This window comes from Leptodactylus fuscus, chromosome 1 (assembly GCF_031893055.1).
Source record: "Leptodactylus fuscus isolate aLepFus1 chromosome 1, aLepFus1.hap2, whole genome shotgun sequence".
Lineage (NCBI taxonomy): Eukaryota > Metazoa > Chordata > Amphibia > Anura > Leptodactylidae > Leptodactylus > Leptodactylus fuscus.
Window position 1 is genome coordinate 185121752 of NC_134265.1, and position 27239 is coordinate 185148990.

At 42.4% G+C, this 27239-nt stretch overlaps 1 protein-coding gene across 1 annotated transcript; it reads left to right on the forward strand.

Annotated features, from left to right (window-relative positions):
• The first annotated feature begins 10121 nt into the window (after positions 1-10121).
• LOC142211419 (uncharacterized) lies at positions 10122-25785 on the forward strand. The gene is made up of 5 exons (XM_075280376.1): positions 10122-10211; positions 15316-15489; positions 17331-17430; positions 24490-24620; positions 25302-25785. Exons 1-5 carry the CDS (start codon positions 10161-10163, stop codon positions 25569-25571), a joined length of 726 nt encoding a protein of 241 aa, XP_075136477.1. The 5' UTR covers positions 10122-10160; the 3' UTR covers positions 25572-25785.
• Positions 25786-27239: the final 1454 nt, after the last annotated feature.

Below are 27239 nucleotides of genomic sequence, written 5' to 3' on the forward strand. Positions count from 1 at the left end.
TCAGTTACGTAAAGCTGGATGATTCTCATGGAAAATATCCATTAATTCTTTTTCCCGTGCTCTTGCTGTTATTTTTGGCTTATGAAATCCATGATCCTTGACTACAGTAGTGTGTGGGTATAACATTTTAATAAAGGTTAACCAGGTTTTGGAACACGGACACGTAAAACATTACACATATATGTAGATATACAATATATATATATATATATATATATATATATATATATATATATATATATATAATCTTATCCTACTACCCTACTAATATTATAAATGTGAAAGTTTGTGTATTTGGATGTTTGTTACTCGATCACGCAAAAACGGCTAAATGGATTTGAATAAAATTTGGCACATAGACAGTTTGTAACCTCGATTAACATATAGGCTACTTTTTTTTAATGTAAATTGTGAGCCCCATATAGGGATCACAATGTACATTTTTATATATTTTTTTTCCTATCAGTATGTAGAATGCGAGGAAATCTACGCAATCACGGGGAGAACATACAGACTCCTTGCAGATATTGTTCCTGGTGGGATTTGAACCCAGGACTCCAGTGACACTGCAAGGTCGTGTTGCTCCCAGTACATAAGCTACTTTTTATCCCGGTAAATGACATGGCTTCACAACTGTTATGAATTTATGTTCACATATTATATTAAACTGCTCCTGCAACAGCCTTATCTCAGGTTCTAATAAAGCCAGGTCTGTTATCTCTCTATGTAAACACTCAACTAACCCTCAGTCCATTCTGTACAAACATTTGCATATTATCTGATCCGCTCAAGGCAGTGCTGACACACTGGATGGGGAAGACACCTTTAATCCAAATTCTCAGTTTGCTACTTTTAAACATGGGGGAAAAAGAAAATCTAATTTGTAGCAAAATTCTAAAAGAACAACTATGAAGGTAGCCAGAAGTCACAGTTCTTGAGTTCTCCTCAAGCGGAGCTGAGGGGGATCATCGGCGCCAACAACACACTCATTATATGGTGTCCCAGCGAGCTGTTCAGATGCCGGAACAATCACGGGCACAGCACAAGAAATGAGTTTAGCGGCAGGCCAGCTTTACAGCTACCGAATTGCTGGAGCAGGCGGATTATTAAAGCCAACAACATGCTCATTATATGGCTTTCCAGCGAGCTGTTGAGATGCCGGAACAATCACGGGCACAGCACAAGAAATGAGTTTAGCGGCAGGCCAGCTTTACAGCTGCCGAATTGCTGGAGCAGGCGGATTATCAAACCAACAACATGCTCATTATATGGCTTCCCAGCGAGCTGCTGAAATGCCGGAACAATCATAGGTGAGAAACAAGTTCAGCAGCATGACAGCATAAGAGTTGCCGAAACGCCGGAGCAGGCAAACCATTGACGGCAGCAATTTGCTGAATATAGGTGGATCATGGATACCAACAACACGCAGACGAAGTCATGGGCAGAGACTAGTTTTCTTTATGGCTGAGCATTGGTTATTTGTTAATGTTGGGGTTTAATTAAAACTAGGGTAATGAAAAACTTGTTACCTTGCCTAAAGTAAACAAACACATTCCCCATGTCTGTGTTCTAGGGCAGGTCAAAAGCTTAAAAACAAACTGGATGCTACAGGCAAAGAGTTAATTTTTCATTTGACCACAAGGCCAGTTTTACACAACCGTATTATGTATTGTTATTATGTTATGTTTGTAAAACTACCTGCCTTTCTGTGTAGCCTCCACCTAAAGGGATTTTCCCTTCCTTACATTTATGCTTACAGACAAAGTATATACTGTAAATACTTATCTGGTAAAACCCCTTTAGGCCCCACAGTGCGGAAACGCAGCTTTTTTTGTTGCAGATTTTGTTGCGTTTTTTTTTTTTTTTTTTGAGCCAAAGCCAAGAATGGCTACAAAAGGAATGGGAAATATCAAGGAGGCTCTTATACTTCTCCTTTCTGCTCAATCCACTCCTGGGTTTGGCTCAAAAAAACGCAGCGAAATCTGCAACAAAAAAAAGTTGCGTTTCTGCATTGTGGGGCCTTAGCCTTAGGATAAAGCCTTGCGCAGCAGCCGCAGCAAAAAGATCTGCGACAATTACACCGGCGATTGTTTCTTTCCTCTTGATAGATTGTGTTATATTCTCCTTTTTGTTGTAAAACCAAATAAAACTTTTTTGATGTTAAAAAAAGCGCTGCAGGAAAATATGGCAACACATTGTGGTTTTTCCTGTAGTGCTTTTCACAAAAAGTCCGCAGAGGTTTCCTGCTTTTCTGCTTCATTTATACAGTGAAGGAAATAAGTATTTGATCCCTTGCTGATTTTGTAAGTTTGCCCACTGACAAAGACATGAACAGTCTATAATTTTAAGGGTAGATTAATTTTAACAGTGAGAGATAGAACATCAAAAATAAAATCCAGAAAATCACATTGTATAAATTTTATAAATTTATTTGCATTTTGCATAGAGAAATAAGTATTTGATCCCTCTGGCAAACAAATACTTGGTGGCAAAACCCTAGTTGGCACGCACAGCAGTCAGACGTTTTTTTGTAGTTGATGATGAGGTTTGCGCATGTTAGGAGGAATTTTGGTTCACTCATCTTTGCAGATCATCTCTAATTCATTAAGATTTTGAGGCTGTCGCTTGACATCTCGGAGCTTCAGTTCCCTCCATAAGTTTTCTATGGGATTAAGGCCTGGAGACTGGCTAGGCCACTCCATGACCTTAACAGCCTCCTGGTTGCCTATTTCCATATCTCCCAACCGTCCCGATTTCCGCGGGACAGTCACGATTTGGGTGACATGTCCCGCGGTCCCGGTTGGAGGGAGGTATGTCCCGATTTCAACTCAGATCTGCGTCCAGAGGACGCAGATCTGAATTGAACACATATGCGGCTGAAGCAAGGAGCTGACACAGGTCAGCTCCTCGCTTCGCCGCTGCACGCCTCTCTCCCTGACACATATGCGGCTGAAGCGAGGAGCTGAGCTTCAGCCGCATATGTGTCAGCGAGACCGGCGGCAGCGGGGAAGCGAGGAGCTGACACAGGTCAGCTCCTCGCTTCAGCCGCATATGTGTCAGCGAGAGAGGCGCGCAGAGAGCGGCGAGGGAGCGGAGGAGAAGGTAAGTTTAATGTGGTGGTGGAACATGAAACTGGGGGCAGATGAAGGAGAGGACGGCATGACACTGGGGGCAGAGATGGAGAGGACGGCATGACACTGGGGGCAGAGATGGAGAGGACGGCATGACACTGGAGACAGAGATGGAGAGGACGGCATGACACTGGAGACAGAGATGGAGAGGACGGCATGACACTGGGGGCAGAGATGGAGAGGACGGCATGACACTGGGGGCAGAGATGTGGGGACATGAATCTGGGGGCAGAGATGGAGGGGGGACATGAAACTGGGGGCAGATGAAGGGTGTATATGAAACTGGGGGAGAGATAGAGGGAGGACATATAATTCACAGGTGACTGTAGGAGGATTATACTGTGTGCGGGCACCTGAAAAATTAACAAGTGGGTGGAGTCAACACAAAAGTGGGTGGGGCTAAATTTTCTGCGGCGTGCTACGCGCACCGCACATTTTGTCCCTCTTTCAGTTCTTCAAAAGTTGGGAGGTATGCTATCTCTATTGCCGATAGAGATCCTATGTGCAATGTACTGCAATACTGTACATTGCCCTGGGGATCAGTATATCACAAGCTCAAGTCAGGAAAAAAACATAAAAGAAAAATTTTAAAAAGTAAAAATAAAGTATAAGAAATAAACCCACCTTTAGGCCTGAGTGTTATACCCTGTGCGGCCATGGTGATACTACTACTGTTACGCTAATCTCTGTCCTTATGTTATTGATTGGTCCTGACACGGGACCTGACACGGCTGGTTTCCTGAGCCCTCATTGAGGCCCTTATATAGTTTGTTTTTTGCTTGCCCCCTGCTCACACCCTTTAGCTATCTCCTCCTCCCCCTTTTTCTTTTCTTTTCTCCCCTCTCGCTCTGTCTTTTCTGCAATTCTTCCCTTTCTCCTTTCCTTCCACTTTCACTCTTTCATCCTTTTCTCTTCTTCTTAATATGTCTGTAACCATTTTTAATACAATGACAATGCTGTGAAATGCAAAAAATAATGTTGAAATGGTGGGTTTATTCACATGAATACCCAAAATGCGTTAATAAAAGCTAATCAAAACAAATGTTGCCAAATGAAAGTACAACTCTTCATGCCAGAATAAGCCCTCACATAGCTACGTCGACAGAAAATTTTAAAAGTTATGTATTTTGGAACTTGGGGAAAGAAAATATGAAAAAAGTTGCTGAGCATTAACGACCAAACTACCCTGCGACCTTAGGGTATGTGCACATGGCGGAAATCTTTTCAGCCATGTGGCTTTTTCACACAACTAGCCACGATGGGATCCTGTCGTGGCATCCCGCTCCTGATTAGGCCCAGATGAATAGACCTAAGCAGGAGGGTGAAAAAAATCGTTAGCAGAAAAAAACTGTGAGTAAGTCCATGTGAACATAACCTTAGGCCGGAGCCCCACTGGCCGGAAATGCTGCGATTTGGCTGTGGCGGAAACTCCGCGGTAAAAATTGCGGCATTTTACAGTACTTGCAAGGTGGATGGGATTCATGTGAATCCCATGCCCACTTTGCGGAATAAATCGCAATGCGGTCACGCTGCGATTTCCAAAACTGTCGTGGTTTTAAAAATCGCAGCATGTCAATTGTATCTATGGAAACACTGGCGGCTTTCCTATAGATATAATTGTAACAGAAAGTCCACGGAGGAAAACTCAGTGTTATTCTTAACCCTTGCGGCCATGCACCCTAGAGTGCAGTTTGCCTGACACCACCATTCAACTACTGTAGCTGTTCTATTGACTCCACATAAAACACAAATGGCAAAAAAGCTCTTGCAAGACTTCATTGGCAGCAGATTATTTCCCATAAGAACAAATGGATTGTCCATGTTTAATGAACTTTTGCCACCTCTGCCAAGTCCAGCTCGTTGCACCATTTAATTCTGGCACTGTGACCCCAGCACAGATGGATTTTTTTCTTTAGCCCCAACTGTTCCTGAGCAATAAGTGTTGTTAGTTTTGGTGACTCATATGTTATTTAGGCTCTCTACTGTCAGGTTGGCGGTGTTAGAGCGGGTTCACACATGCGCCCTGGTCTCCGCCTTTAGGTTTCCGTCTTCTTCCGACAGGAGACGGAAACCCAGCAGAAAGTGTCCGCCTGTGAGCGTTTTGTGGTTTCTGCGGCAAAATTGTTTTTTTTTTTTTTAAACAGACACAAAGTTGGACGTGCAGGACTTTGTGTCCAGTTAAAAAAAAAAACGGTTTTGCCGCGGAGACCACAAAATACTCAGGGGCGCACACTTTGCAAACCCATTCAAATGAATGGGTTTGAAAAGTGACTGTCGGTTTCCGTCTCCTGTCCAGTTTCTCGGGCAGAAGATGGAAACCTAAAAGTGGAGATCGGGCGCAGGTGTAAACCCGCCCTTAGGCAGGAGCAAATAAGGTCTGTCATTCTGAGTTCTGATACTGTCCACCATTGATTGGAGCGACAGAAGAAAAAGTGGAAATGTACCTATTAAGTATTTGCTATTTGAGGATAGTCATGACACTTTCATACAAACTAATCAACTGGTCAAAGTATGGGGATGCATAGGGCATTTTTTTTTGGTGGGGCCAGGTGTACACTTTAGTTATACAATTTTTTAAGAATGAATAGTGTTAGGGGCTAGAAGAAGCACATAGCAATGCATTTTAAAATACCTGCATTTGTATGACAGGTTGCCTGAATGCCAGACAAGCTTGGGAGCCTTCAGTAGGATTCCAAATTTCATGACAGTGCCAGCAGTCCTGGCAAAATGGAGCCTTGGTCAGATTTGACTGAGACGCCGGGGACCTTAATGGGAACATCTATTCCTCTTGACATCTGAAGAGAAGGAGCCGTCCCCATAGAAGGAAGTCATCTACCATGATCAGAAGATCTGGATAGGAAGACAGGTAAGTATGATGGAGTGGGGGGAGAGTTGTATTGGTGACTTCCCATTTCTGTCACATGACTGCCCGGCGATACTGTTAAATATGCAGTTTTACTAAACTAAGACATTTACAAAGTATGCAGGATGAAGGGAGTTTAGGTTACAGTATTAATTTAATTTTATCCCAGACAATCCATTTAAGGATTGGTGATGGATCCACAACACCTCTATATTGAGTGGCCCTCATAAGAAAACATGCACGATGAAAAGGATCTTCTGTACTGTGATATGACCACATGATGTCACTATTGCACTGGCTTAATGATTAGCATAACCTGTTCAGTAAGAAGCAAACTTCAGTCCTGAACAGAAAACAAGTTCAGCACTGCCACATTTAAGCAGAAAATGTCATCCATGATGTGATATGTAAGGCTAGGTTCACATCTCCTTTCCAGAATCCGCCTAAAGTTGGAGAGAAAAGTACTGCCAGCCAGTACAGTCAGTGGCGTAACTAGGAATGACGGGCCCCGTGGCGAACTTTGACATGCCCCCCCGACCGACGCCGAATACCTCGACCGACTGATATAGTGCACATACTAAGATATAGTAGCCCCTATACACAGCATTGTGCCCCATAGTGGCCCCTATACACAGTATTATGCTTCATAGTGGCCCCTGCGCACAGTATTATACCCCATAGTGGCCCCTGTACCTAGTATTATGCCCCATAGTGGCCCCTGCACACAGTATTGTGCCCCATAGTGCCCCCTGCACACACTATTTTCCTCACTGTGAACACCCATGAACAATTATCATACTCTGGGGTGTTTTCAGACCCCAGAGTATAATAATCGGAGACCGAGGGGGAAACGCCAACATAAAAACTACTGTTATTTATCTATCCCTGGCTCCACTACACTTCTTGGTGGTGTCAGCCATCTTCAATGACGTGCGTCCCTTACCTCTCCTGGGCCTCCGATCATTATACTTGGGGGTCTGAAAATACCCCTGAGTATAAAAATAGTGTTTATCGGGCCCGTGGCGTCACTTACCGATCCTGGCCCCTGCCAAGATTGATAAGTAAATATGGCCTGTGGGTCCTCAAGTGAACTCCATGAACGGAAACCCAAACGAAGGTGTGAACCTGGCGTAACTAGCTTGCCTCTCCTAACATACTTTTTAGGCCAGTTAATCCGGCCAACACTACAGGCATCTCATTCTGTCCATTGCATAATGCAGGAAGAGAACCGTAGTATTAATCTGTATATGTGTCCTAAAGGATACAGTTGAAAGTGGCCCAGGATACAATTGTGCAGTTTTACCTGTGTGTTCATTGATGCACATACAACATATACCCATACCTCTCAACTTTCAAAGGACAGAAGAAGGGACAAAATGTGTGGCGCACTATGTGTGCCATGGCAATTTAGCTTTGCCCATTCTCACCCAGAATAGCTGTAGGTGCAATGTGAGTGACGTCATCCCATCGTGCCTTGTTTTGCCAAGTTTTATCAACACAGGTTCTAGATACACTTTAAAGAAGGTCAGTCAATTAGGATATAACAAAATTGTGTTTAAAATAATAATATATTATGGTAAAATGATAGTATATAAGTGATATAATACTTTGATTACAAGAAATAGTGTGATACTGTGTACACGTTTCTAAAATGCTAGATACAAAGATTAATATACAAAAATTAGAATACACAAATTAAGATACAGATTCATCACCAAAAGCTTACATCATCATCTGCCCAGAAAAGAAAATCATCAACCGTGGAAGCGACCAGCGAAGGCAGAAAACCGTTGGTAAACAAGGAGGAGCGTCCTCTACACATGGATACAGAGCTTCTGACTTAAGCAGCGCCCCCCTCAAACTTCTTATACACATTAAACAAAATGGCTGATACAAGCTACTGTTGCATAAGCTTGTGCTGTTTGTCTACCTCCTCCTATCCCATGGAGTGGCCTGTTCCAAAGCCTCAGATAAGGTAGTCAAAACAACCTTCAGAAAACGAAAAAGAGCTGTTCACGGATGGCTCCTGCTTCACCATTATATTCAACTCATTTGCGTCCTCTCCAGGCGCAGATGAGTTGAATCTGAGACATACCTCCCGCCGGCGGGACAGGACCCACAATCTGGGACTGTCCCGCATAATTCAGGACGGTTGGGAGGTATGCACATAACACATAACAGTACAAGTTGTGCATAACCACAGCAATTTACAGGAAAACTTTATGGTTAAAACTGTTTCATGTAAAGGCACCCTTATGCCGGGGAACCACAGGTGCTAACGGAAATAATTGCGGCATTTTACAGTCAGAGCAAAGTGGATGCCATTCTAGTGAATCTCATGCCCACTTGCGGTAAAAACCTTGCTGCGGATACAATGAGATTTCCAAAACCGGCAGTTTTGGAAATCACAGCGTGTCAATTATACCTACAGAAACGCCGGCGGTTTCCCCATAGGTATAATTGAAACAGAGAGTCCACAGAGGAACCATGATGTATTGCACTTTTTTGCTGCGGGACACCACACGGGGCCTTAGCCTTATGCATGTTTCACATGTCAGTACTTTGGTCAATGGGCTGCATTAGTGTTTGTAAAGCCAAAACCAGGAGCAGGTCGAAAACACAGAGCCAGTGATGGTTTTCCAGTATACCTTATGGGCTCGGTCACACGGGGCAAGAGGGGGCAGATTTTGGTGCTGAATCCTCCTCAAAATCCGCTCCCTCACAATAGAGGTCTATGCAGACCGCTAGCGTTCTTTTTTCTGCTAGCGGTTTGTTCCCGCTCACGGTAAAAAGAAGCGTGCTGCCCTTTCTTCAGGTGGATTGCGCAGCTGATTCAGCCGAGGCCCATTCATTTGGGCCTACTCCGGAGCAGGAAGCCACGACTGTTGCATTTTGGGTACTATCTGACGCAGCTTCCTGTGTCAAAATCAGGACCAAAATACGCGGTCCCTAGCCCTGTGTTAATGGGGAGTATCTCTGACTGAACAGCTACATGTGAATACGAACTTAGCTTTGGTGTAAAGTGGCATATCATGGCAGGGGCATAAATTATCATTTGCCGCAATGTGACATTTTTTCAGTGTCATACAGAGGTGGCTGCAAAGCTTAGACTATAGCATGTAAGGCATTTATTACAGTATATCACAGACATGACAGAGTTAGGCCGGGGCCCCATGGGACGTAAACACAGCGCTTTGTCCACAGTGGAGACACTGCGGGAAAAATCGTGGCGTTGTACAGTGCAGGCAAAGTGGATGGGATTCATGCGAATCCCATCCCCACTTTGCGGAAAAGATTGCAGCATGGACACGCTGCGATTTGCAAAGCCGTTGCGCCTTTGCAAATCGCAGCATGTCCATTATATCTACAGAAACGCCGTTTGCTTTCCCGTAGATATAATGTTAGGAGAAAGTCCGCAGAGGAAAACTCTGTGAACTTTCACTTAAAAGTGCTGCGGAAAGAACCGCAATGCGTTCACGTAGCGGTTCTTCCCGCAGTGCTTTAGTGCTGCAGATACGACCCATGGAGCCTTAGCCTAAAGACTCGTTCACATCTGCGCCCGGTCTCCGTTCATACAGGTTTACGTTTCCTGCACAAAACAGAGCTTGAATGGGTTTGAAAGATGTTCGGCCATGATCGGCGGTGTTTTATGCTCTCCGCCACGAAACCGTTTTTTTTTTTAAACCGGACACAGAGTCGGACATGCAGTACTCTGTGTCTGGTTTAAAAAAAAACGGTTTCACGGCGGAGAGCATAAAACGCTCACCGGCGCTCACGGCTGGACCCGGCCTTACAGGTTTCCGTCTTCTGCATGCAGAAGATGGAAACCTGAAAACGGAGTCCGGGCGCTAGTGTGAACCCAGCGTAAGGCTTAGTTCACACTGAGTTTTTTTTGTCAGGAATTTGCCTCCATAAAAGCCTCACAATAGAACTGTATTGGGAGGATTTTTTGAGGCGGATTCCTGACCAAAAACTCCGTATGAATTCAGCCTAATGAGTATACATGTGCCCGGCAGGCTGGACGCTCAGGGCTGCAGCCTGTGTAAGAGCAACGCAGAGGGGAGGGCTCATTCTATAAGAGGGGGGTGGAGCCCTGTGTGACCCTGAACTAGGAAACACTACAGTGCAGACTGTGTGTGAGAGGTGACAGCAGCAGCTACATCATCATGAGACTCCTCACAAGTCTGTGGAACTTCAGCAGAATCTCCCTTCAGTCTGTGAGTAACCTTGTGTCCTGACACTACTCCTCCTGCTGTGAGCACCATGTCTGGGGTTACACACTCACATCCACCTTTTATACCCTCCAACTTTTTATTCTGTCAAAGAAGGACATTTGCAGTTCACTGGGTGAAAACTTAACATTGGTTTGCATATGTATATGCTTGAAAAGGTTATTATTAAGCTATTTGCACAACAATATTGTGTGTGTGAGTATAAATGATATATATATATATATATATATATATATATATATATATATATTTATTTAAACTTGTGATTGTGTACCTGGGATCTAATATACTATTAGAGACCAGATAGAAAGTGTCTGGAACTATACAAACGTGTATGAAGCCACATCTATTTCCAATATGGGGATACGTGGTAGGTATTTAAATGTAGTATTACAGTACAGATCAGGGGAGTCTTGTATTAAACCAGTCTAAGGTTTTCTGTAGACTGCGGCTTTAATGCTGTACTTTTGGCAAAGAAGTGTGGTCAAACTCCTAAGTGTATTTTAATAAAAACAGTTTGGTTTTTTTAAAACAAAAAACAGCATTTGTCATTGAAAGTTTATAATCCACACTTTTTTTTTCTTTTTTTTTTTTTTTTTTCCCCTTCAAAAGCTGCACAAAATAAACCTGAATGAGTATACCCTAAGGGTCAATGCACATGGAGTTATTGGGTGCGGATTTTGCATCAGAATCTACGCCCAATAACTCCATGTGCATTGACCCAAAAGCCACTTGCACACAGGTGAATCTGATCTGGGAAATCTGGTCTGTGCATCAATTGGATTTTCGGTCCAAACCCAGTCAGGAGACCAGGACTCCCTTGTATCCTAATGATCTATGGTGCTTGGAGTCTCTGCCTGCCTATAGCTCTACTGTCATTATTCTATTTTTTTTTTCCTGTTTTGCCTCTATTAAAAATGTTAAATGTTCAAAGCAATAGACATTCCCCAAACTAGTATAACTAAATGTACCCCCGTACACAGAAATCTAAAAAAAAAAAAAAAAAAAAAAGTTACTGGTGTCAGAATATTTTTATTTGTAAAGTTTTTGAGTGAAAATGTAAATAGAACAGTATATGAAGTAACTCCATAATCTTATTGACCCATAGAATTCTCGTAACACATAAGTCCAGCTGCACAATGAATGCAGTAAAAATAAAGCCTATAAGCAGTTTTTTCCGATTCTGAACTTTTTCCAGCTTCCCGGTACATCATATGGAATATTACATGGTCACATTATGAAGTACAACTTGTACCGCAAACCTTATGCCCTCATATGGCTCTGTGAATGGAAAAATATAAAAAGTTATGGGGTTTGGAAGGCAAAAACGAAACTCAAAAAAATGCCCTTAGGCTGTATTCACACTGAGTAACGCTGGCGTTTTCTTGTGCTTATTTTTGCACATAGCGCCGCGTATATGCCGCGTTTGCGCCGGTCAACGCCACCGCAAAATAGCGCGGCGTATATGCGGCGTTAACGCAGCGCGGCGCTATGTGCAAAAATAAGCACAAAAACCGCCAGCGTTACTCAGTGTGAATGCAGCCTAAAACTAACCGAAAGTTAGTTTTATTATATAGGACAGAAGTCAGCAACCTTTGGCAAACCAGCTACTGTGAAACTATACAACTCCCAACATGCTCTATTCATTTCCCTAGGGGTTCCATGAAAAGCAGAGCAATTATGTATGCTGGGAGTTGTAGGTTTACGACAGCTCAAAACTTGTCTATTCCTGGTGTAGGACATTGCTTATATCCAAGTATGTATAGTTTTCCTTCAATTCTCCATGATAAGTGCTTGTTTATAATACTTGGGATTTTTAATTTCTTTGAAAATTGTAAGTCTGCTTTCTTACGGTCAGTGTTTGGTCAATGATTTTCATCAGTGATTGTGAGCCAAGACTAGGAGTGGGCTAGAAAGACAAAACGGGTACAAATATTTCTTTTATACCTCATCTCTGTGTAGTCGCCACTCCTAATTTTGGTGCACAACCATTGAATAAAATCACTGTATGAAAGCAGCCCTACTCCTTGGAAAATATAGAAGTGGTTCTACTTTTCCCTCCTGCTCAATGCACCCCTGGCTTTGGCTCAAAAAAAAAAAAAAAAAAAATTAACGCAAGGTCACACGGCCTACGAAGCCGTGAAATACATTAATTTGTGTTGAGCTCAGCCGTATAAGATATTCCTTTAATAGTCCCACAATGGGGAAATTTCAGTGATACAGTTTCATAGATGGTACAGTAGTATATAACAGGAGAGAAACACATACAAGCTCATGGCAGAGAAATCCTAGGAATCAGAGCAACTTAAAAAAGAAAGAAACACTGACACACTGCAGGATCATTTAGTTCTCTGTGTGGAGTGATGTTAATAATAATAATAATAATAATTAATACAGCCGACTTGGTTGTAGGACACGAGGAGGGGGGTCACAGCATGTAGATATAACAATAAGGTGTGTTTGTGTGTATATTAAAATATATAATATATATTACACTACACACATAACCTTGCAAGTTAACTAGAGATGAGCGAACAGTGTTCTATCGAACACATGTTCGATCGGATATCAGGGTGTTCGCCATGTTCGAATCGAATCGAACACCGCGTGGTAAAGTGCGCCAAAATTCGATTCCCCTCCCACCTTCCCTGGCGCCTTTTTTGCACCAATAACAGCGCAGGGGAGGTGGGACAGGAACTACGACACCGGGGGCATTGAAAAAAATTGGAAAAAGTCATTGGCTGCCGAAATCAGGTGACCTCCATTTTAGACGAATAGTGGATTTCAAATCCGGGTCATATGAGAATGTGAACTTTGTGACTAAGAGACAGGGATAGCTGTACAGGCAGGGATAGCTAGGGATAACCTTTATTTAGGGGGGAATGTTATTAAAAATAACTTTTTGGGGCTCTATCGGGTGTGTAATTGTGATTTTTGTGAGATAAACTTTTTCCCATAGGGATGCATTGGCCAGCGCTGATTGGCCGAATTCCGTACTCTGGCCAATCAGCGCTGGCCAATGCATTCTATTAGCTTGATGAAGCAGAGTGTGCACAAGGGTTCAAGCGCACCCTCGGCTCTGATGTAGCAGAGCCGAGGCTGCACAAGGGTTCAAGCGCACCCTCGGCTCTGATGTAGGAGAGCCGAGGGTGCACTTGAACCCTTGTGCACCCTCAGCTCTGCTACATCAGAGCCGAGGGTGCGCTTGAACCCTTGTGCACACTCTGCTTCATCAAGCTAATAGAATGCATTGGCCAGCGCTGATTGGCCAATGCATTCTATTAGCCCGATGAAGTAGAGCTGAATGTGTGTGCTAAGCACACACATTCAGCACTGCTTCATCACGCCAATACAATGCATTAGCCAGTGCTGATTGGCCAGAGTACGGAATTCGGCCAATCAGCGCTGGCCAATGCATTCTATTAGCCCGATGAAGTAGAGCTGAATGTGTGTGCTAAGCACACACATTCAGCACTGCTTCATCACGCCAATACAATGCATTAGCCAGTGCTGATTGGCCAGAGTACGGAATTCGGCCAATCAGCGCTGGCTCTGCTGGAGGAGGCGGAGTCTAAGATCGCTCCACACCAGTCTCCATTCAGGTCCGACCTTAGACTCCGCCTCCTCCAGCAGAGCCAGCGCTGATTGGCCGAATTCCGTACTCTGGCCAATCAGCACTGGCTAATGCATTGTATTGGCGTGATGAAGCAGTGCTGAATGTGTGTGCTTAGCACACACATTCAGCTCTACTTCATCGGGCTAATAGAATGCATTGGCCAGTGCTGATTGGCCAGAGTACGGAATTCGGCCAATCAGCGCTGGCTCTGCTGGAGGAGGCGGAGTCTAAGGTCGGACCTGAATGGAGACTGGTGTGGAGCGATCTTAGACTCCGCCTCCTCCAGCAGAGCCAGCGCTGATTGGTCGAGTTCCGTACTCTGGCCAATCGGCACTGGCCAATGCATTTCTATGGGGAAAAGTTAGCTTGCGAAAATCGCAAACTGACAGGGATTTCCATGAAATAAAGTGACTTTTATGCCCCCAGACATGCTTCCCCTGCTGTCCCAGTGTCATTCCAGGGTGTTGGTATCATTTCCTGGGGTGTCATAGTGGACTTGGTGACCCTCCAGACACGAATTTGGGTTTCCCCCTTAACGAGTTTATGTTCCCCATAGACTATAATGGGGTTCGAAACCCATTCGAACACTCGAACAGTGAGCGGCTGTTCGAATCGAATTTCGAACCTCGAACATTTTAGTGTTCGCTCATCTCTAAAGTTAACATATTTTGGTCACTTTGCTTTCACCAAAAAATGAACAATAAAAAGGTGATCAAAAACTATACATACCAAACATTGCCATTGACTTGAAATTCAACTTTTTCTGTCTAATAAAATGCCTTTTTTTTTTTTTTTTTTTTTCCATTTCTCAAACTTTTGGATCGTTTTAATTTAATAAAAGCATCACATTTTTACTGCACAGTAAATGACTCTAAATTTGCTATTTATACATGAAAGGCAGTTCTAGTAATGGTTTTTCTGATTATATAGTGACCTCTAGCATTATTATGCCTATATATCTATTATTTCCATTACTGCAATCTTGTACTTGGCTAAAAATACTCGTCCATGACTAAAAATGCTGCTCATAAATAAGAGTAGTCTTACTTTTCCGGTAAAAAATGTTGTGACCTCTAATGGGGCTCAACAAATACTTCTTACTTTTTATTTTGCTTCTGATGAACTCAACAGCAATGTCAGGAAGATTTCCACAGAAGATTTTGCATGATGGGTCTCTCCACAAAATCTGCTGTGAGAACTTGCCCTTATACTGGCAGTATTTCCTGACGGTGAATAAAGATATTCTGGCAGATGTATCACCATTGTTCTTTTCTACGCAGGTTTTGATATAAATGAAGTCCATCATACGTCAGTCCTGTGCATTCAGATTAAATTGCCAACTTTCAGTGAAATCTATGGCAACGGTTTTTGACTTTTTCACACCAGTTTTTTTTAACATGGAGAGATAAGTCTGTCATTGTCTATAAATAAAGCCATAAAAATACAAAATTGTGTAATTTTTATCGGTTTTAGAAACTGTCAGGAAACGCTTCCTATGGTGTTTGGAAGACATCTGGAGCCATTTTAGGACGCTGTGGATATGGAACACAATCTGAAGGGCCCAGACCAATCAGTCGCTTTCCGATACCATACAAAAAAGACTTGCCATATGATATAGTGGAACTAATGGAAGAGGTGGAGAAAAAGGTAAGTTATACATTGAAGCAATAGGTATTTACAGGCAGGAACCTTTACTGTTAATTGTATTTGTGTGAACACAAGTTCCTGTCACTTATTAAAGGGGGTTGTCCAGCTTAGAAAACGGTTTGATATACTGAGATACTAATGGGTGTTAATCTGTTCAGGATGCTTGACTCTGAAAGGCTTTAAAGACTGCTTCGCTCTATAGAGGACTTGTTCTGTTTGAAGCCCATTTATTTGTATCCTCAGTGTGCAATGCTTAGTCTTCCCAGTGGTGGCACTGCAAGGAAATTGAATACATGCGACCAGGTTTTTACAAAGATTATATCTGATCACTGAGGCTCACAGGCACACTGCTTATTGTCAGGGGACCCTTCTAACATGAAAGTGACCAAAGAGGTGGCGTAACCACAACACGGTGTAGTACCAGCATAAAGGATGAAATCAAAACCTGTGCAAACTGATCTGTCACAAGTTATCAATCGATTTGTGTGGGAGAAAGCAGTAGAAGACCCATGCTGATTCATAAAGGTGCACCACCATAAAACCATGCTAGTTTTTGCAGAGGTGACCTTTAGAGACATACACTGCTGAATTTGGGAATTACCTAAATTCCACAGCTTGTTCATACTATGTGAATCTAGTAAGAGTTCTTCAAGGGATTTTCCAATACTGTTATTAATGGCCAACCCTTAGGATAAGTCATCGGATCAGTTGAGGTTTGATACCTGGCACCCTCACTGATCAGCTGTTTGGATGACTGCTTACCTTCCAAGCACATGTTGTATGGTGTCTGTCCTTGGTATTGCAGCTCAGCTTCATTCACTTAAATGGAAGTGAGTTGCAATCGGGCCATTTGAGAGATGGATGTAAGGTCATGTGGACTGTGAAGCAGAAGTGGTGCTCACATGAGTGCCACTGTTGCTTCAATCCACTGATATGTGGAATAGGTCATCAATATTTTAGTCCTGGAAATCCCTTTCAACCTAAAGTGAAATAAATATTATGAAAGTATGGAACTAGACTCTGATCTATCCTTCTAGACACAGAGCAGCATCTGGAATTAGTTCTGGACAAGGAGGATATCAAAGGGAAAAGTTGAAACCAGAGGGCTAAAAATATGTATTCTGTACGAAAGATGTTGGTTGAAAAGAGCTACACATTGCTGAAGTTGTAAAGAAGAAAATCTGCTTTGTGTGAACATACCATTCGAGTGGTGCCTTATTGGGAATGTACACATTAACCATTTAAAGACCCAAAAGAATACATTTGCAAAAAATATATTGCTCCAAAGCATTAATGATACACAATGAAACTTTAGTCTTTACTTATAATCACCTAATGTCTTGAGTCTACAACTGTGATGCAAACCTGTTTTTGTATAGTAACTAGAGATGAGCGAGTACTATTCGAAACTCCCGTTTCGAATAGCACGCACCCATAGGAATGAATGGACGCAGCCAGCACGCAGGGGGTTAAGCGGCCGGCCGCCGGCAAAGTCTGCGTGCCGGCCGCTTCCATTCATTCTTATGGGTGTATGCTATTCGAAACGGCCATTCCGAATAGTACTCGCTCATCTCTAATAATAACAAACTACAAACAGCCCCGCGTTGTCTGGTCCTTTCTTCATTCTCTTCTCTACATCTTGATTACCTACTGTAGTTAGTGTTTTTTTTTTTGTTTTGTTTTTTATAATGTAACACAAAGTTCTAGTAAAGTAGGATTTGTGGATTTAAATATTATTCTTTGTTACAATGCAGTTATAATGTACAATGTTCTTGTAAGCTCTCTAGATGCATGATGCCTTGTATGCCGCACAGTATTTACACAACTGTTCTTCTTTCCAGGGTGGATTTTTACCAAATGTTTTTAAAGTAATGGCACACCGACCCAATGAGTTCCGAGCATTTTTTGCTTATTATGATGTCCTTATGAACAAGGAAAGCGGTAAATACATTTTTGTTGTGTGATTTCATCTTTGTACGTCTGGGTTTGTAAACTTCTTTATTTACGATGTCCTAGCTAAAATAATTGTGCTTTCAGCTTGATCTAGTTATGCACAACAATCTAAAGCAGGGTTCACATTAGTGTCTGTGTCTGATGCTACTGTCTGCACAAGATTTTAGCATCGGACACTAGCTGTGTCCGTTACAATTTGCATTATTTTAAATGGGACATCATGTAGTGTCCTTTACTGTCAGTGTCTGTTTACAAAGAAGTCTGTGTTTTTTTTTTGTTTGTTTTTTTTTCATGCGGACAGAAAAATCGTACATGTAGGATTTAGGGCTCGTTCACATCTGCGCCCGGTCTCAGTTCTGCAGGTTTCCGTTTTCTGCACAAAACAGAGGCAGGAGACGGAAACCTGCAGGACTCTCTCACCCATTCATTTGAATGGGTGAGAAAGCTGTCCGGCGGTGAGCATTTTATTCTTGCATGCAGAAGACAGAAACCACAGAACGGAGTGCCGAACGCAGGTGTGAACCTAGCGTTAGCTGTCCGCTTGAAAATAATGCAAATTGTAAAGGATACAGCTAGTGTCTGATGCTAAAATCTTGCGCGGACACTAGCTGTCGGACACCGACGCTAGTGTGAATACCCGCTAAGATTTCTGTAAGCTAGAATGGTAAGGACACTTGCAGATTTAGGTGATCCTTCTTTGATCCCTCATCGATTTGCGGTATTACATACCACAAGAAATCCGACAGCCCCGGTAGTTACTCTTCCAGAGTTGTACTAGTGGTGGGGAGGCGTTCCTTTCTGCCCAGAGATGACGCTAGGCTGTAAGGCTCGTCTGACAGTGGGGAGATATCAGTGCTGTTAGTGTTGGCACAGATATCTCCAGCACTGAATCGCTTACCGGAAAAGCCAACCGTGCATCAATGAGGACATAAAAAAAAAAAATCAGAATATTAACTTTCTCCTAGAAAATAAAGGGTTACCACCCACTTGGGGAATAAGGACTAATTTACGTATAATCTTCCAGGGGCCATATGTTTTGAACAGACAGATAATGAAAATAAAAACACTAAATTGATCAGGAGAACAGAGAGCGTTAAATGAAATTAAGTGCTTTGTACTTGGTGATAGAACCTCTTTAAAGGGATTGTCCAGGATAAAATAATACCGCTAAACTCCTTCCTAACGTCTAACTTATTGACATGGCCAATGACAAATCACAATCTACGTTCCCTATCGGTATGTCTCTGGAGCGTGGGAGTAAAACCACACAAATACAGGGAGAACACAATCTCTTGCCACTCTGTGCGACTGTGGTCAGAACAGTGCAGGGACACCTCAGACTAACAGATTCATTATAAATCAATGTAAGTTGTAATGAAAATCTATACCAGTTCTTAACTGGTGCAGATTTCCATAGTGGTGCAAGAAAGTCCAACTGCTCTATAAAGAGGCTGCAGGGAATATTCCAGCCAGCCAGCCTTACATTTTTCTTGTAAGGCCAGGTTCACACAGAAGTTCTTTTGGACCAGATTTTGAGCCTTTTTTCTGTGAGTGGGAACAAACTGCTCGTGGAAAAAGTAACCCATTGAATTAAATGGGAGGTGGGTTTTTTGAGCTTTTTTTTTTTCTTTTTTGGCGGACTCCACATCAAAATATGGACCAAAAAACCTGTTTGTGAACCCGGCCTAACAGCTACAGAGGCAGTTTAGTATTTCTGGGCAGTAATGGAAGGACCAGGTCTGGCCGACTGGGAACCATAGTTTGCAGCACCTCTTTGTTCTAGCTTCTAGTTGAGTCTGTGATATAGGGGGTTCTAAGCGTATCTTTTTATGATAACCATGTGCCTTTATAAGGATTTGGAGTTTTGTCCAAAAAATTGCATCTCATAAGGCCTGGTTCATTCTGGCCTGGTGTTTGGGTCATTCTGTTCCCCTCTCCGTCTGAAAAATGCAGAGAAGTCTTGCAAGCAGCACTCTTCCCTCCTCGTTTTTCGTGCAGAAAGCAGACTCCATTAGTCTTTGGGGTCCACGGGTTTCCTAAGGTAACTGCTTTTTCCATTACATCCACAATGACGGCTACACAAGGAGGTTGACCTCTGACCCGCTGTAGGGACAGGAACTGAGAGACTCTGTTAAATACACCACTCCCACCACCATTCACCAGTGTTTCCTGTACCTACACAGGGTCGGAATGAGAGGCTCTCCTCCATCTGGGGGAATAGGTAAGTATTACCACCGTCCGGCCCTCGGTCGTAGTCAAAGGCGCCTGCCTCCCTGGGCCATTAAGGACACGGGGGTATCGCTCCGGCCTGCCCCCGGGTGGAAAACTCCCCCCTTCCAGCGGTCTGTTATGGCTAATGCAGGGGGTAGAGTGGATGCCGGCTTCGGCCAGCACACAGGGGAGGAACGGCCAACCTAGGCGTACTGGCGTTCCAGGATGTGACATAGCCAGGCACAGTGGCGTGCGTCCCAGCTTCCGCTGAGGCGGCAGGATCAAGGAATTTCTGGCTACACAAGGGATGAATGCCGGGCGGTGAGTGAACTAGGCGGCATTCCTGCAAGGTATGTGATGTATCACTGTATGTTCCAGCATGTTGCTCTCTGAGGCACAGCTGTTGATCACAGATCCCCTGGCTGTTCCAGCTCCCTTGGTGTTGTGAGTACTTGGAACAGCGGCTCTGTACCTGAGAATTTATTTATTTTCCCTTTTTGGGGCAGAGTGTAATTTGGGCTTCCAGTCTCCAATTGTGATCTGAGACGGAAGGTTCCCATAGGAGCAAGGGTGTATTAAAAACTCCAGAGAATGACCACTTTGAGGGAAGGAGTTGGCATTCCTGTTCTAGAAGCCCTATGCTCAGGAAGTACGGCGAAGGCCCTTAAGGGGGTAAGCCGACTTGGGAGGACTTAGGCCTTTCAGTATAAAGAAGTCCAGTCCTCCAGTTCTAGCCTGTCTAGATGACAGAAGGAAAAGTAGGTTTATTTCTCTTAAAAAAGCTTAGCCAGGGAAAGCATAGGGGGTAAAGTTCTATTGAGAGGCAAATTCCCAGGATGGCTAGTGTATAACAGAGTAAACCTTGGTAGCAGTTTGCTGATTATCCTGCTGGGGGGAAACGCCCAAGGTGAAAGGCTTATCTCAGGTGAAGCCTTGCTAGCTGGGATTCTGACAAAACGGTTTGCACAAGTGCAACATTGTCTGGCGTGGCCTCAGTTAAAATTTGGTCTGGTCTGATCACCACCTGCCACATCCTAAAAGGGCGCGGTGAGTAAGGTCAGGGCTGAGGCCTGATCAAAACCGGCTATTCTGCTGTGTTAAAAACAGAGTGGTACATATGGATGTAGGTAATGGGTGCTGGGTGATATATACTAAGTGATATATAGCAGGCATAACACCATTGTTAATGGTAGATACTGATGATACCTTTGCCTTATGATATATATGGATAATGCCAATGCTCATTGATGCATGGGTGTAGGTGTATATGTAGGTATAGTGTACACTGATATATGTATGTGTGTGTATATAGATATGACAGGCATAGCTCTTTGCGGTGTGGGTTAATCCCATTGTGGAGTCATATGTACTGATAGCATGCATAACACCATGGCTGGTTGATATGTGGTTCCTTTTGGAACAATATGTGCTGAAGGTGGTAGGCCAGGGTGTGCCATTTTGGAATGAGTTCTTACTGAGTTCCGGGACTGTGCTTGTTATATGCTCTTTGACATGTGAACAAAGGCAAAAATTAACTGGATGAATACAAGCCATTTACTAACCTGTATGGCCGCATGGCTAAAAGGTATTTACTAACCTGTATGGCCGCATGGCTAAAAGGCATTTACTAACCTGTATGGCCGCATGGCTAAAAGGCATTTACTAACCTGTATGGCCGCATGGCTAAAAGGCATTTACTAACCTGTATGGCCGCATGGCTAAAAGGCATTTACTAACCTGTATGGCCGCATGGCTAAAAGGCATTTACTAACCTGTATGGCCGCATGGCTAAAAGGCATTTACTAACCTGTATGGCCGCATGGCTAAAAGGCATTTACTAACCTGTATGGCCGCATGGCTAAAAGGCATTTACTAACCTGTATGGCCGCATGGCTAAAAGGCATTTACTAACCTGTATGGCCGCATGGCTAAAAGGCATTTACTAACCTGTATGGCCGCATGGCTAAAAGGCATTTACTAACCTGTATGGCCGCATGGCTAAAAGGCATTTACTAACCTGTATGGCCGCATGGCTAAAAGGCATTTACTAACCTGTATGGCCGCATGGCTAAAAGGCATTTACTAACCTGTATGGCCGCATGGCTAAAAGGCATTTACTAACCTGTATGGCCGCATGGCTAAAAGGCATTTACTAACCTGTATGGCCGCATGGCTAAAAGGCATTTACTAACCTGTATGGCCGCATGGCTAAAAGGCATTTACTAACCTGTATGGCCGGAGGGCTAAAGGTATTTACTAACCTGTATGGCCGGAGGGCTAAAAGGTATTTACTAACCGGTATAGCTGCATACTAACTGGTATATAATGATGAATATGTAGATATATAGATACGTGCGCATGGCACATATGGCATACATAACTCCATTATTGAATGGTATATAATGTGGGCTACAGATATATGTATATATAGCATGCATGACACCATTGTTGAATGGTATATAACGGATGCAATACACCAGTATTGAATGCTGTATACACGAAAAGATATAGCATGCTCAATACCATTTTTGAACGGTATATAATGATATAGCATGCATAACACCATTACTGAATGATATATAACGGTGTATGGGTATATAGCTTACATAACACCATTGTCGAATGGTATATAATGGATGCAATATGCCAGTATTAAATGATATATACGGAAAGTTAGAGCATGCTCAATACCATCTTTGAACGGTACATAATGATATGGCATGCATAACACCATTACTGAATGATATGTAATGTGTGTGTATGTATATATGTGTGTGTGTATGTATGTATGTATATATATATATATATATATATATATATATATATATATATATATATATGTAGAGATATATGTATATATGTGTATGTAGCTTGCATAACACCATTGTTGAATGGTATATAATGATTGCATTACACCAGTATGGAATGGTATATATGCATAGAGGTATAACATGCTTAACACCACTGCGGAGTGGTATATAATGATATAGCATACATAATGCCATTATTGAAGGGTATATTATGTGGTATATAGATAGGTGTAGCTAACATGCATAAACACCATTGGCGAATGGTATAAGGGATACAGTACATCAGTACTGAACAATATATACAGATAGAGATATAGCATGCTTAACACCATCATTGAATAGTATATGGTATGGAGATATATGCGGTGGTGTGTATGTGTGTGTATGTGTGTGTGTGTGTATATATATATATATATATATATATATATATATATATATATATATATATATTTATGTATATGGCACGCATAACGCCATTGTGGAATGGTACACATTGATCGGTGTTTATAGGACTGACGCCATTGTCGAATGGTATATGCCTATTGCGCAAGGACATAATATTCATTACAGGTTCCTGCTTATATCAGGGCAGATCTCTATTGATTGGAGAATAAAACCCCTTTCTGACAACAGTGCAAATGGCTACAGTCTTCTGCGGTTTATAATAGATCCGTCTGTTCTGATAATAGTGTATGTTATTATACAGACGGCCTGTTCTGATAGTGTATGTAGGTTACACTTTATGCCTGTTCGGATGAAGGGGTATGTTCGTAGATTTTGGGGCAGGTCCGGATAATGGCCTATACACATTCTGCCTGTTCTGCAGCAGGGTCAGGGTCCAGATCTTTTCTACGGAGAGAAGGTTCTCATTCTATCCTTCTTGGATTCTGAGCAAATGATTATATCTATGGATCCTTATCCTATCAGTCTCAAAAAGAAATTCCACTCCTAAGGACAGAGATGAAGGATTCAGTGCCATTAGGTAAAGCCATGAACATTGAAGAGGATTCTTTAAGGCCGGTGCCAAAATTTTATGCCGGAGGCAGGGGCAGAGTTCCTCAGAGAACTACCTCCTTTTGCTCAAATCCCTCTTCTTCAAAAGAGAGGGAGTAGCAGGCCATGGACGTCAGAAGGGCAGTGGTCGCCTACCTGGAAACTACCTCCTCCTGGAGAAAGGATGTAAATTTATTAAATTAAACTTGTGGGTACCAAAATAAAGATCATAAGGCTTCCAAAACCACCATTGCCGGGGGATTAATGTGCCAATCCTGCAGGCTTTCCTGTTAAGGAATCTACCAGAGCCAGGGAACATCAAAGCTCATTCAACTGGGGCAGCTTCCTCTTCTTGGAATGAGACGGGAGGCTTCCCTGGAGCAGATATGCAGGGCTCCCACTTGGGCTAGTTCGCGGACCTTTGCTAAACACTACAGGTTGGGTTCGGTAAGTGATTTAGCCTTTGGACGTAAGGTCCTTTCGGCGGTAATCCCACCCTAGGAGTTGTAATCTGGTATATCTCCTTGTGTAGCCGTCATGGTGGATGTAATGGAAAACCGGAGTTAGAACTTACCGGTAACTCTATTTCCATGTAATCCACCATGACGGCGTCTAATTACCCTCCCTAGTTAATATCTTTATGTAAGACAACATACTGTAGTTTATATTTCGCACCTTTCCTTTGTAATTTGGTAAACACTGGTGAATGGTGGTGGGAGTGGTGTATTTAACAGAGTCTCTCAGTTCCTGTCCCTACAGCGGGTCAGAGGTCAACCTCCTTGTGTAGCCGTCATGGTGGATTACATGGAAATAGAGTTACCGGTAAGTTCTAACTCCGGTTTTTTTTTTTTTTTTGCGGATTAGCTTTCTGTTGAGGGGGTCCCCAAACAGACCCCCGAACGAAAACCCACGTGCAGATGTGTATTGGGCCACACATAAATATTTGTTATATTTGTGATAATTGTCAGTTCAATATAATAATGTATCCTATGTTTGCATATATAGATGCTATAAAATACATATTTTTCTATAGGAAATCTATCCATAGCTGACAAAGAACTAATCATTGTAGCTACAAGTGCAAAAAACAATTGTCCTTATTGTGTAGCTGCCCATGGTGCATTACACAGAATATATTCCAAGAACAAGACATTGGCTGACCAGGTAAATCTCTGCCACTTATTTCCTAAAATCATACAATTTGTCTCTTACTGCATGCAAAATCTGATAACAAAAGCGCCAAAGGGACAACTTAGTTCTAGAATCTTTGCTCACACAATGGTTTAGCTTCCTGATGTCACACTGTGTAGGGGTCTCAGAAATCCTACTACTTCTTTCTCCAAATCATGATAACCAAGAAGCCTACATGAAGTTGTAGCAGTCTAAATAGGAACCAGTGACAAAAAAAATTGTTGTATTAAATGGAACTTGGCACTGCACTCAGCAATGCGGACTCCATTAACAAATCTGGGGAACTTCTACAAAGATACTGGTGCCAAAACAAACGGCACATATATTTCTGTCACCAGGGACATAGGGGAAAGCTGACTGTATGACAAATTCAGCACACTGTCAACTTTCTAGTGGTATCTAATGCCACACATGAAAGATCCTCTTTAAGCAGCATAAAGATAGACCATCAGCACAGCCTTGTCTATATAGGATCCTTGGACAGGACAGTCACTAAAGATGTACCAGATTAAGCAGAATGAGCCACTATTAAATTTGTTGCATTTTCAAATAGCCTGTCTGTGACACGGTCTGACTACAGTATTAGTAAATGTGGGACAATGTGTTTTAGTTGCTGTCGTGTTTACTATTCTGATTAACTTGGTTTTTCTCTAGGTCATTGTCAATCCTGAGCTGGCAGATCTCACGCCTAGACAACGGGCCATGCTAGACTTTGCTTTAGCAGTTGCAAAGGCAGAAAATATAACTGATGAGCATTTTAGCAAGCTGGAGGAACATGGTTTTGATCGTGAAGATGCATGGGATATCGCTATGGTCACTGCATTTTTTGCTATGGCTAACAGAGTTGCTCACGTAACTGATATGCGACCAAATGAAGAGTTTTACACACTGGGGAGACTACAGAGGGAAAAATCTGAGGAATAAAAGATTAACAACATCGCATTATAGGGCGATGGACCTCTAAATCCATTAGTAAACTTACTACTCAGGTACTGGCTATTCTAAAATAGAAACTCTTAAATTTGGCAACTTTTGCTCTAGGACACTCAGTTCTAAGTCAAAATACATAGATCAAGTAACATATTTTAGACCTGTTTTTCCCAGACTGGGTAATTATGTTACAACACTTCACACAATTTTGTCAACAGATGATGGTACATAACACACCTTGTGAGTATTCCTCTTGCTGCAGGGGACATGTGTTCTTGCATACCCGCCACTCAAGTAAACTGAAGTCCATATAATTCATAGGTGAGCGGAGAGCAATACAGAAGCTTTCTTGAGCCAATATTAGAGTATTTCTACCCAAACCCCATAACTTGTAGTTATGTTTTTCCCAGTAGGTTCATACGAATAGCGGCCATGCCCCTACTAGCAATGCTGAAAGAATACACCAATTTCATAGTATACAAATCTGGCTGTATGAGGGGGAGTGCTACACCCACCTCTCCCTGCCCCATAAGATGGTGACTGACAGCTGTGTGAAGACTTGCACATAGAAGTCTCTCAAGTACCATCTCAGGCTGGGTCAATATTCTAAGAACTAATGTGTTCATTCAGCATTGCTAGTAACAAATGGCACAAGGTGTGTACTCCTTTGATACTAGTAGGGCAGACCTGCAGCATATTGAACTGACAGATTAATTTAAAACTTTCTCTGTCCCATTGCTGTGCAAAAGTGACAACTTATAGTCACTTTGTAGCCTTGCTTATAACCTTTCTGGGTGTTTTTAGGGTAGGTAAGCAATAGACGTGTATTTAGATAATGGATATAATCTCCTTCCTCCTACTTCCAAAAATCCGCTTGTGCCTACTATTGCAGACTGAAAACTCAAAGTGAGGACATCTGTCAAGGTGTTCCAAGATGGGTACATAAAAATGGGGCTTAGTGGATTTTATGAAGAACTAAAGCAGAGTGGAATTCAACAATCATTCCAATATTTTTCACTTTTGGAATGTACAATGGGGAAGTATGAGCATACTTTATAATCTGCTGAAATTTCCCCAAGGTGGGACTATTAAAGGATTATCTTATCCTACATGTACAAAAGATCTGAACAAAAATGTACAGAAAAATATTCCTGTTGTAGTGTTAAAAAAAAAAAAAAAAAAGTCTCACATTACTGGGAAGGTGGATTGATAAGCATTTAACTAGTAACTGTGAAAAGCTACTCTATTTTCATTATATAAGGACGCATGCTCTTCTTGCAGCATAGACAACCCACATGTGGCCGCCATTGATCACACAATTATACTGTATAACCATATCATAATTGGGGCTGTGGGTGGGGTTTCTGCCGCATGTGACTGCCCCACCATGCTTATGCACCCTAAGGTGGTTACTGGAATATCTAGTGTCACTGTTCCACTATATGAATGTTATCTACTTTTGCACTCTATTAATAAATCTAATGTGGAGTCAACATAATTGTAAGAACTAGTTACACATATGAGCATACTTTATAATCTGAATGTATTTTGCATTATGAAAAGTGTACAAGCCTATTATAAAGCATCTTAATGTAGATATCCATATCCATGATTGTATAGAAATGTTGCCAGTAATACTTCCACAAATTGTATTGAGCTCTT

Excerpts from the sequence above, each read along its gene's own strand:
- LOC142211419 (XM_075280376.1), top strand. The coding sequence starts at position 10,161 with ATGAGACTCCTCACAAGTCTGTGGAACTTCAGCAGAATCTCCCTTCAG. Across the intron at positions 10,212-15,315 it reads GCAGAATCTCCCTTCAGTCT|AAACTGTCAGGAAACGCTTC; the intron begins GTGAGTAACCTT and ends TATCGGTTTTAG. Across the intron at positions 24,621-25,301 it reads ACAAGACATTGGCTGACCAG|GTCATTGTCAATCCTGAGCT; the intron begins GTAAATCTCTGC and ends GTTTTTCTCTAG.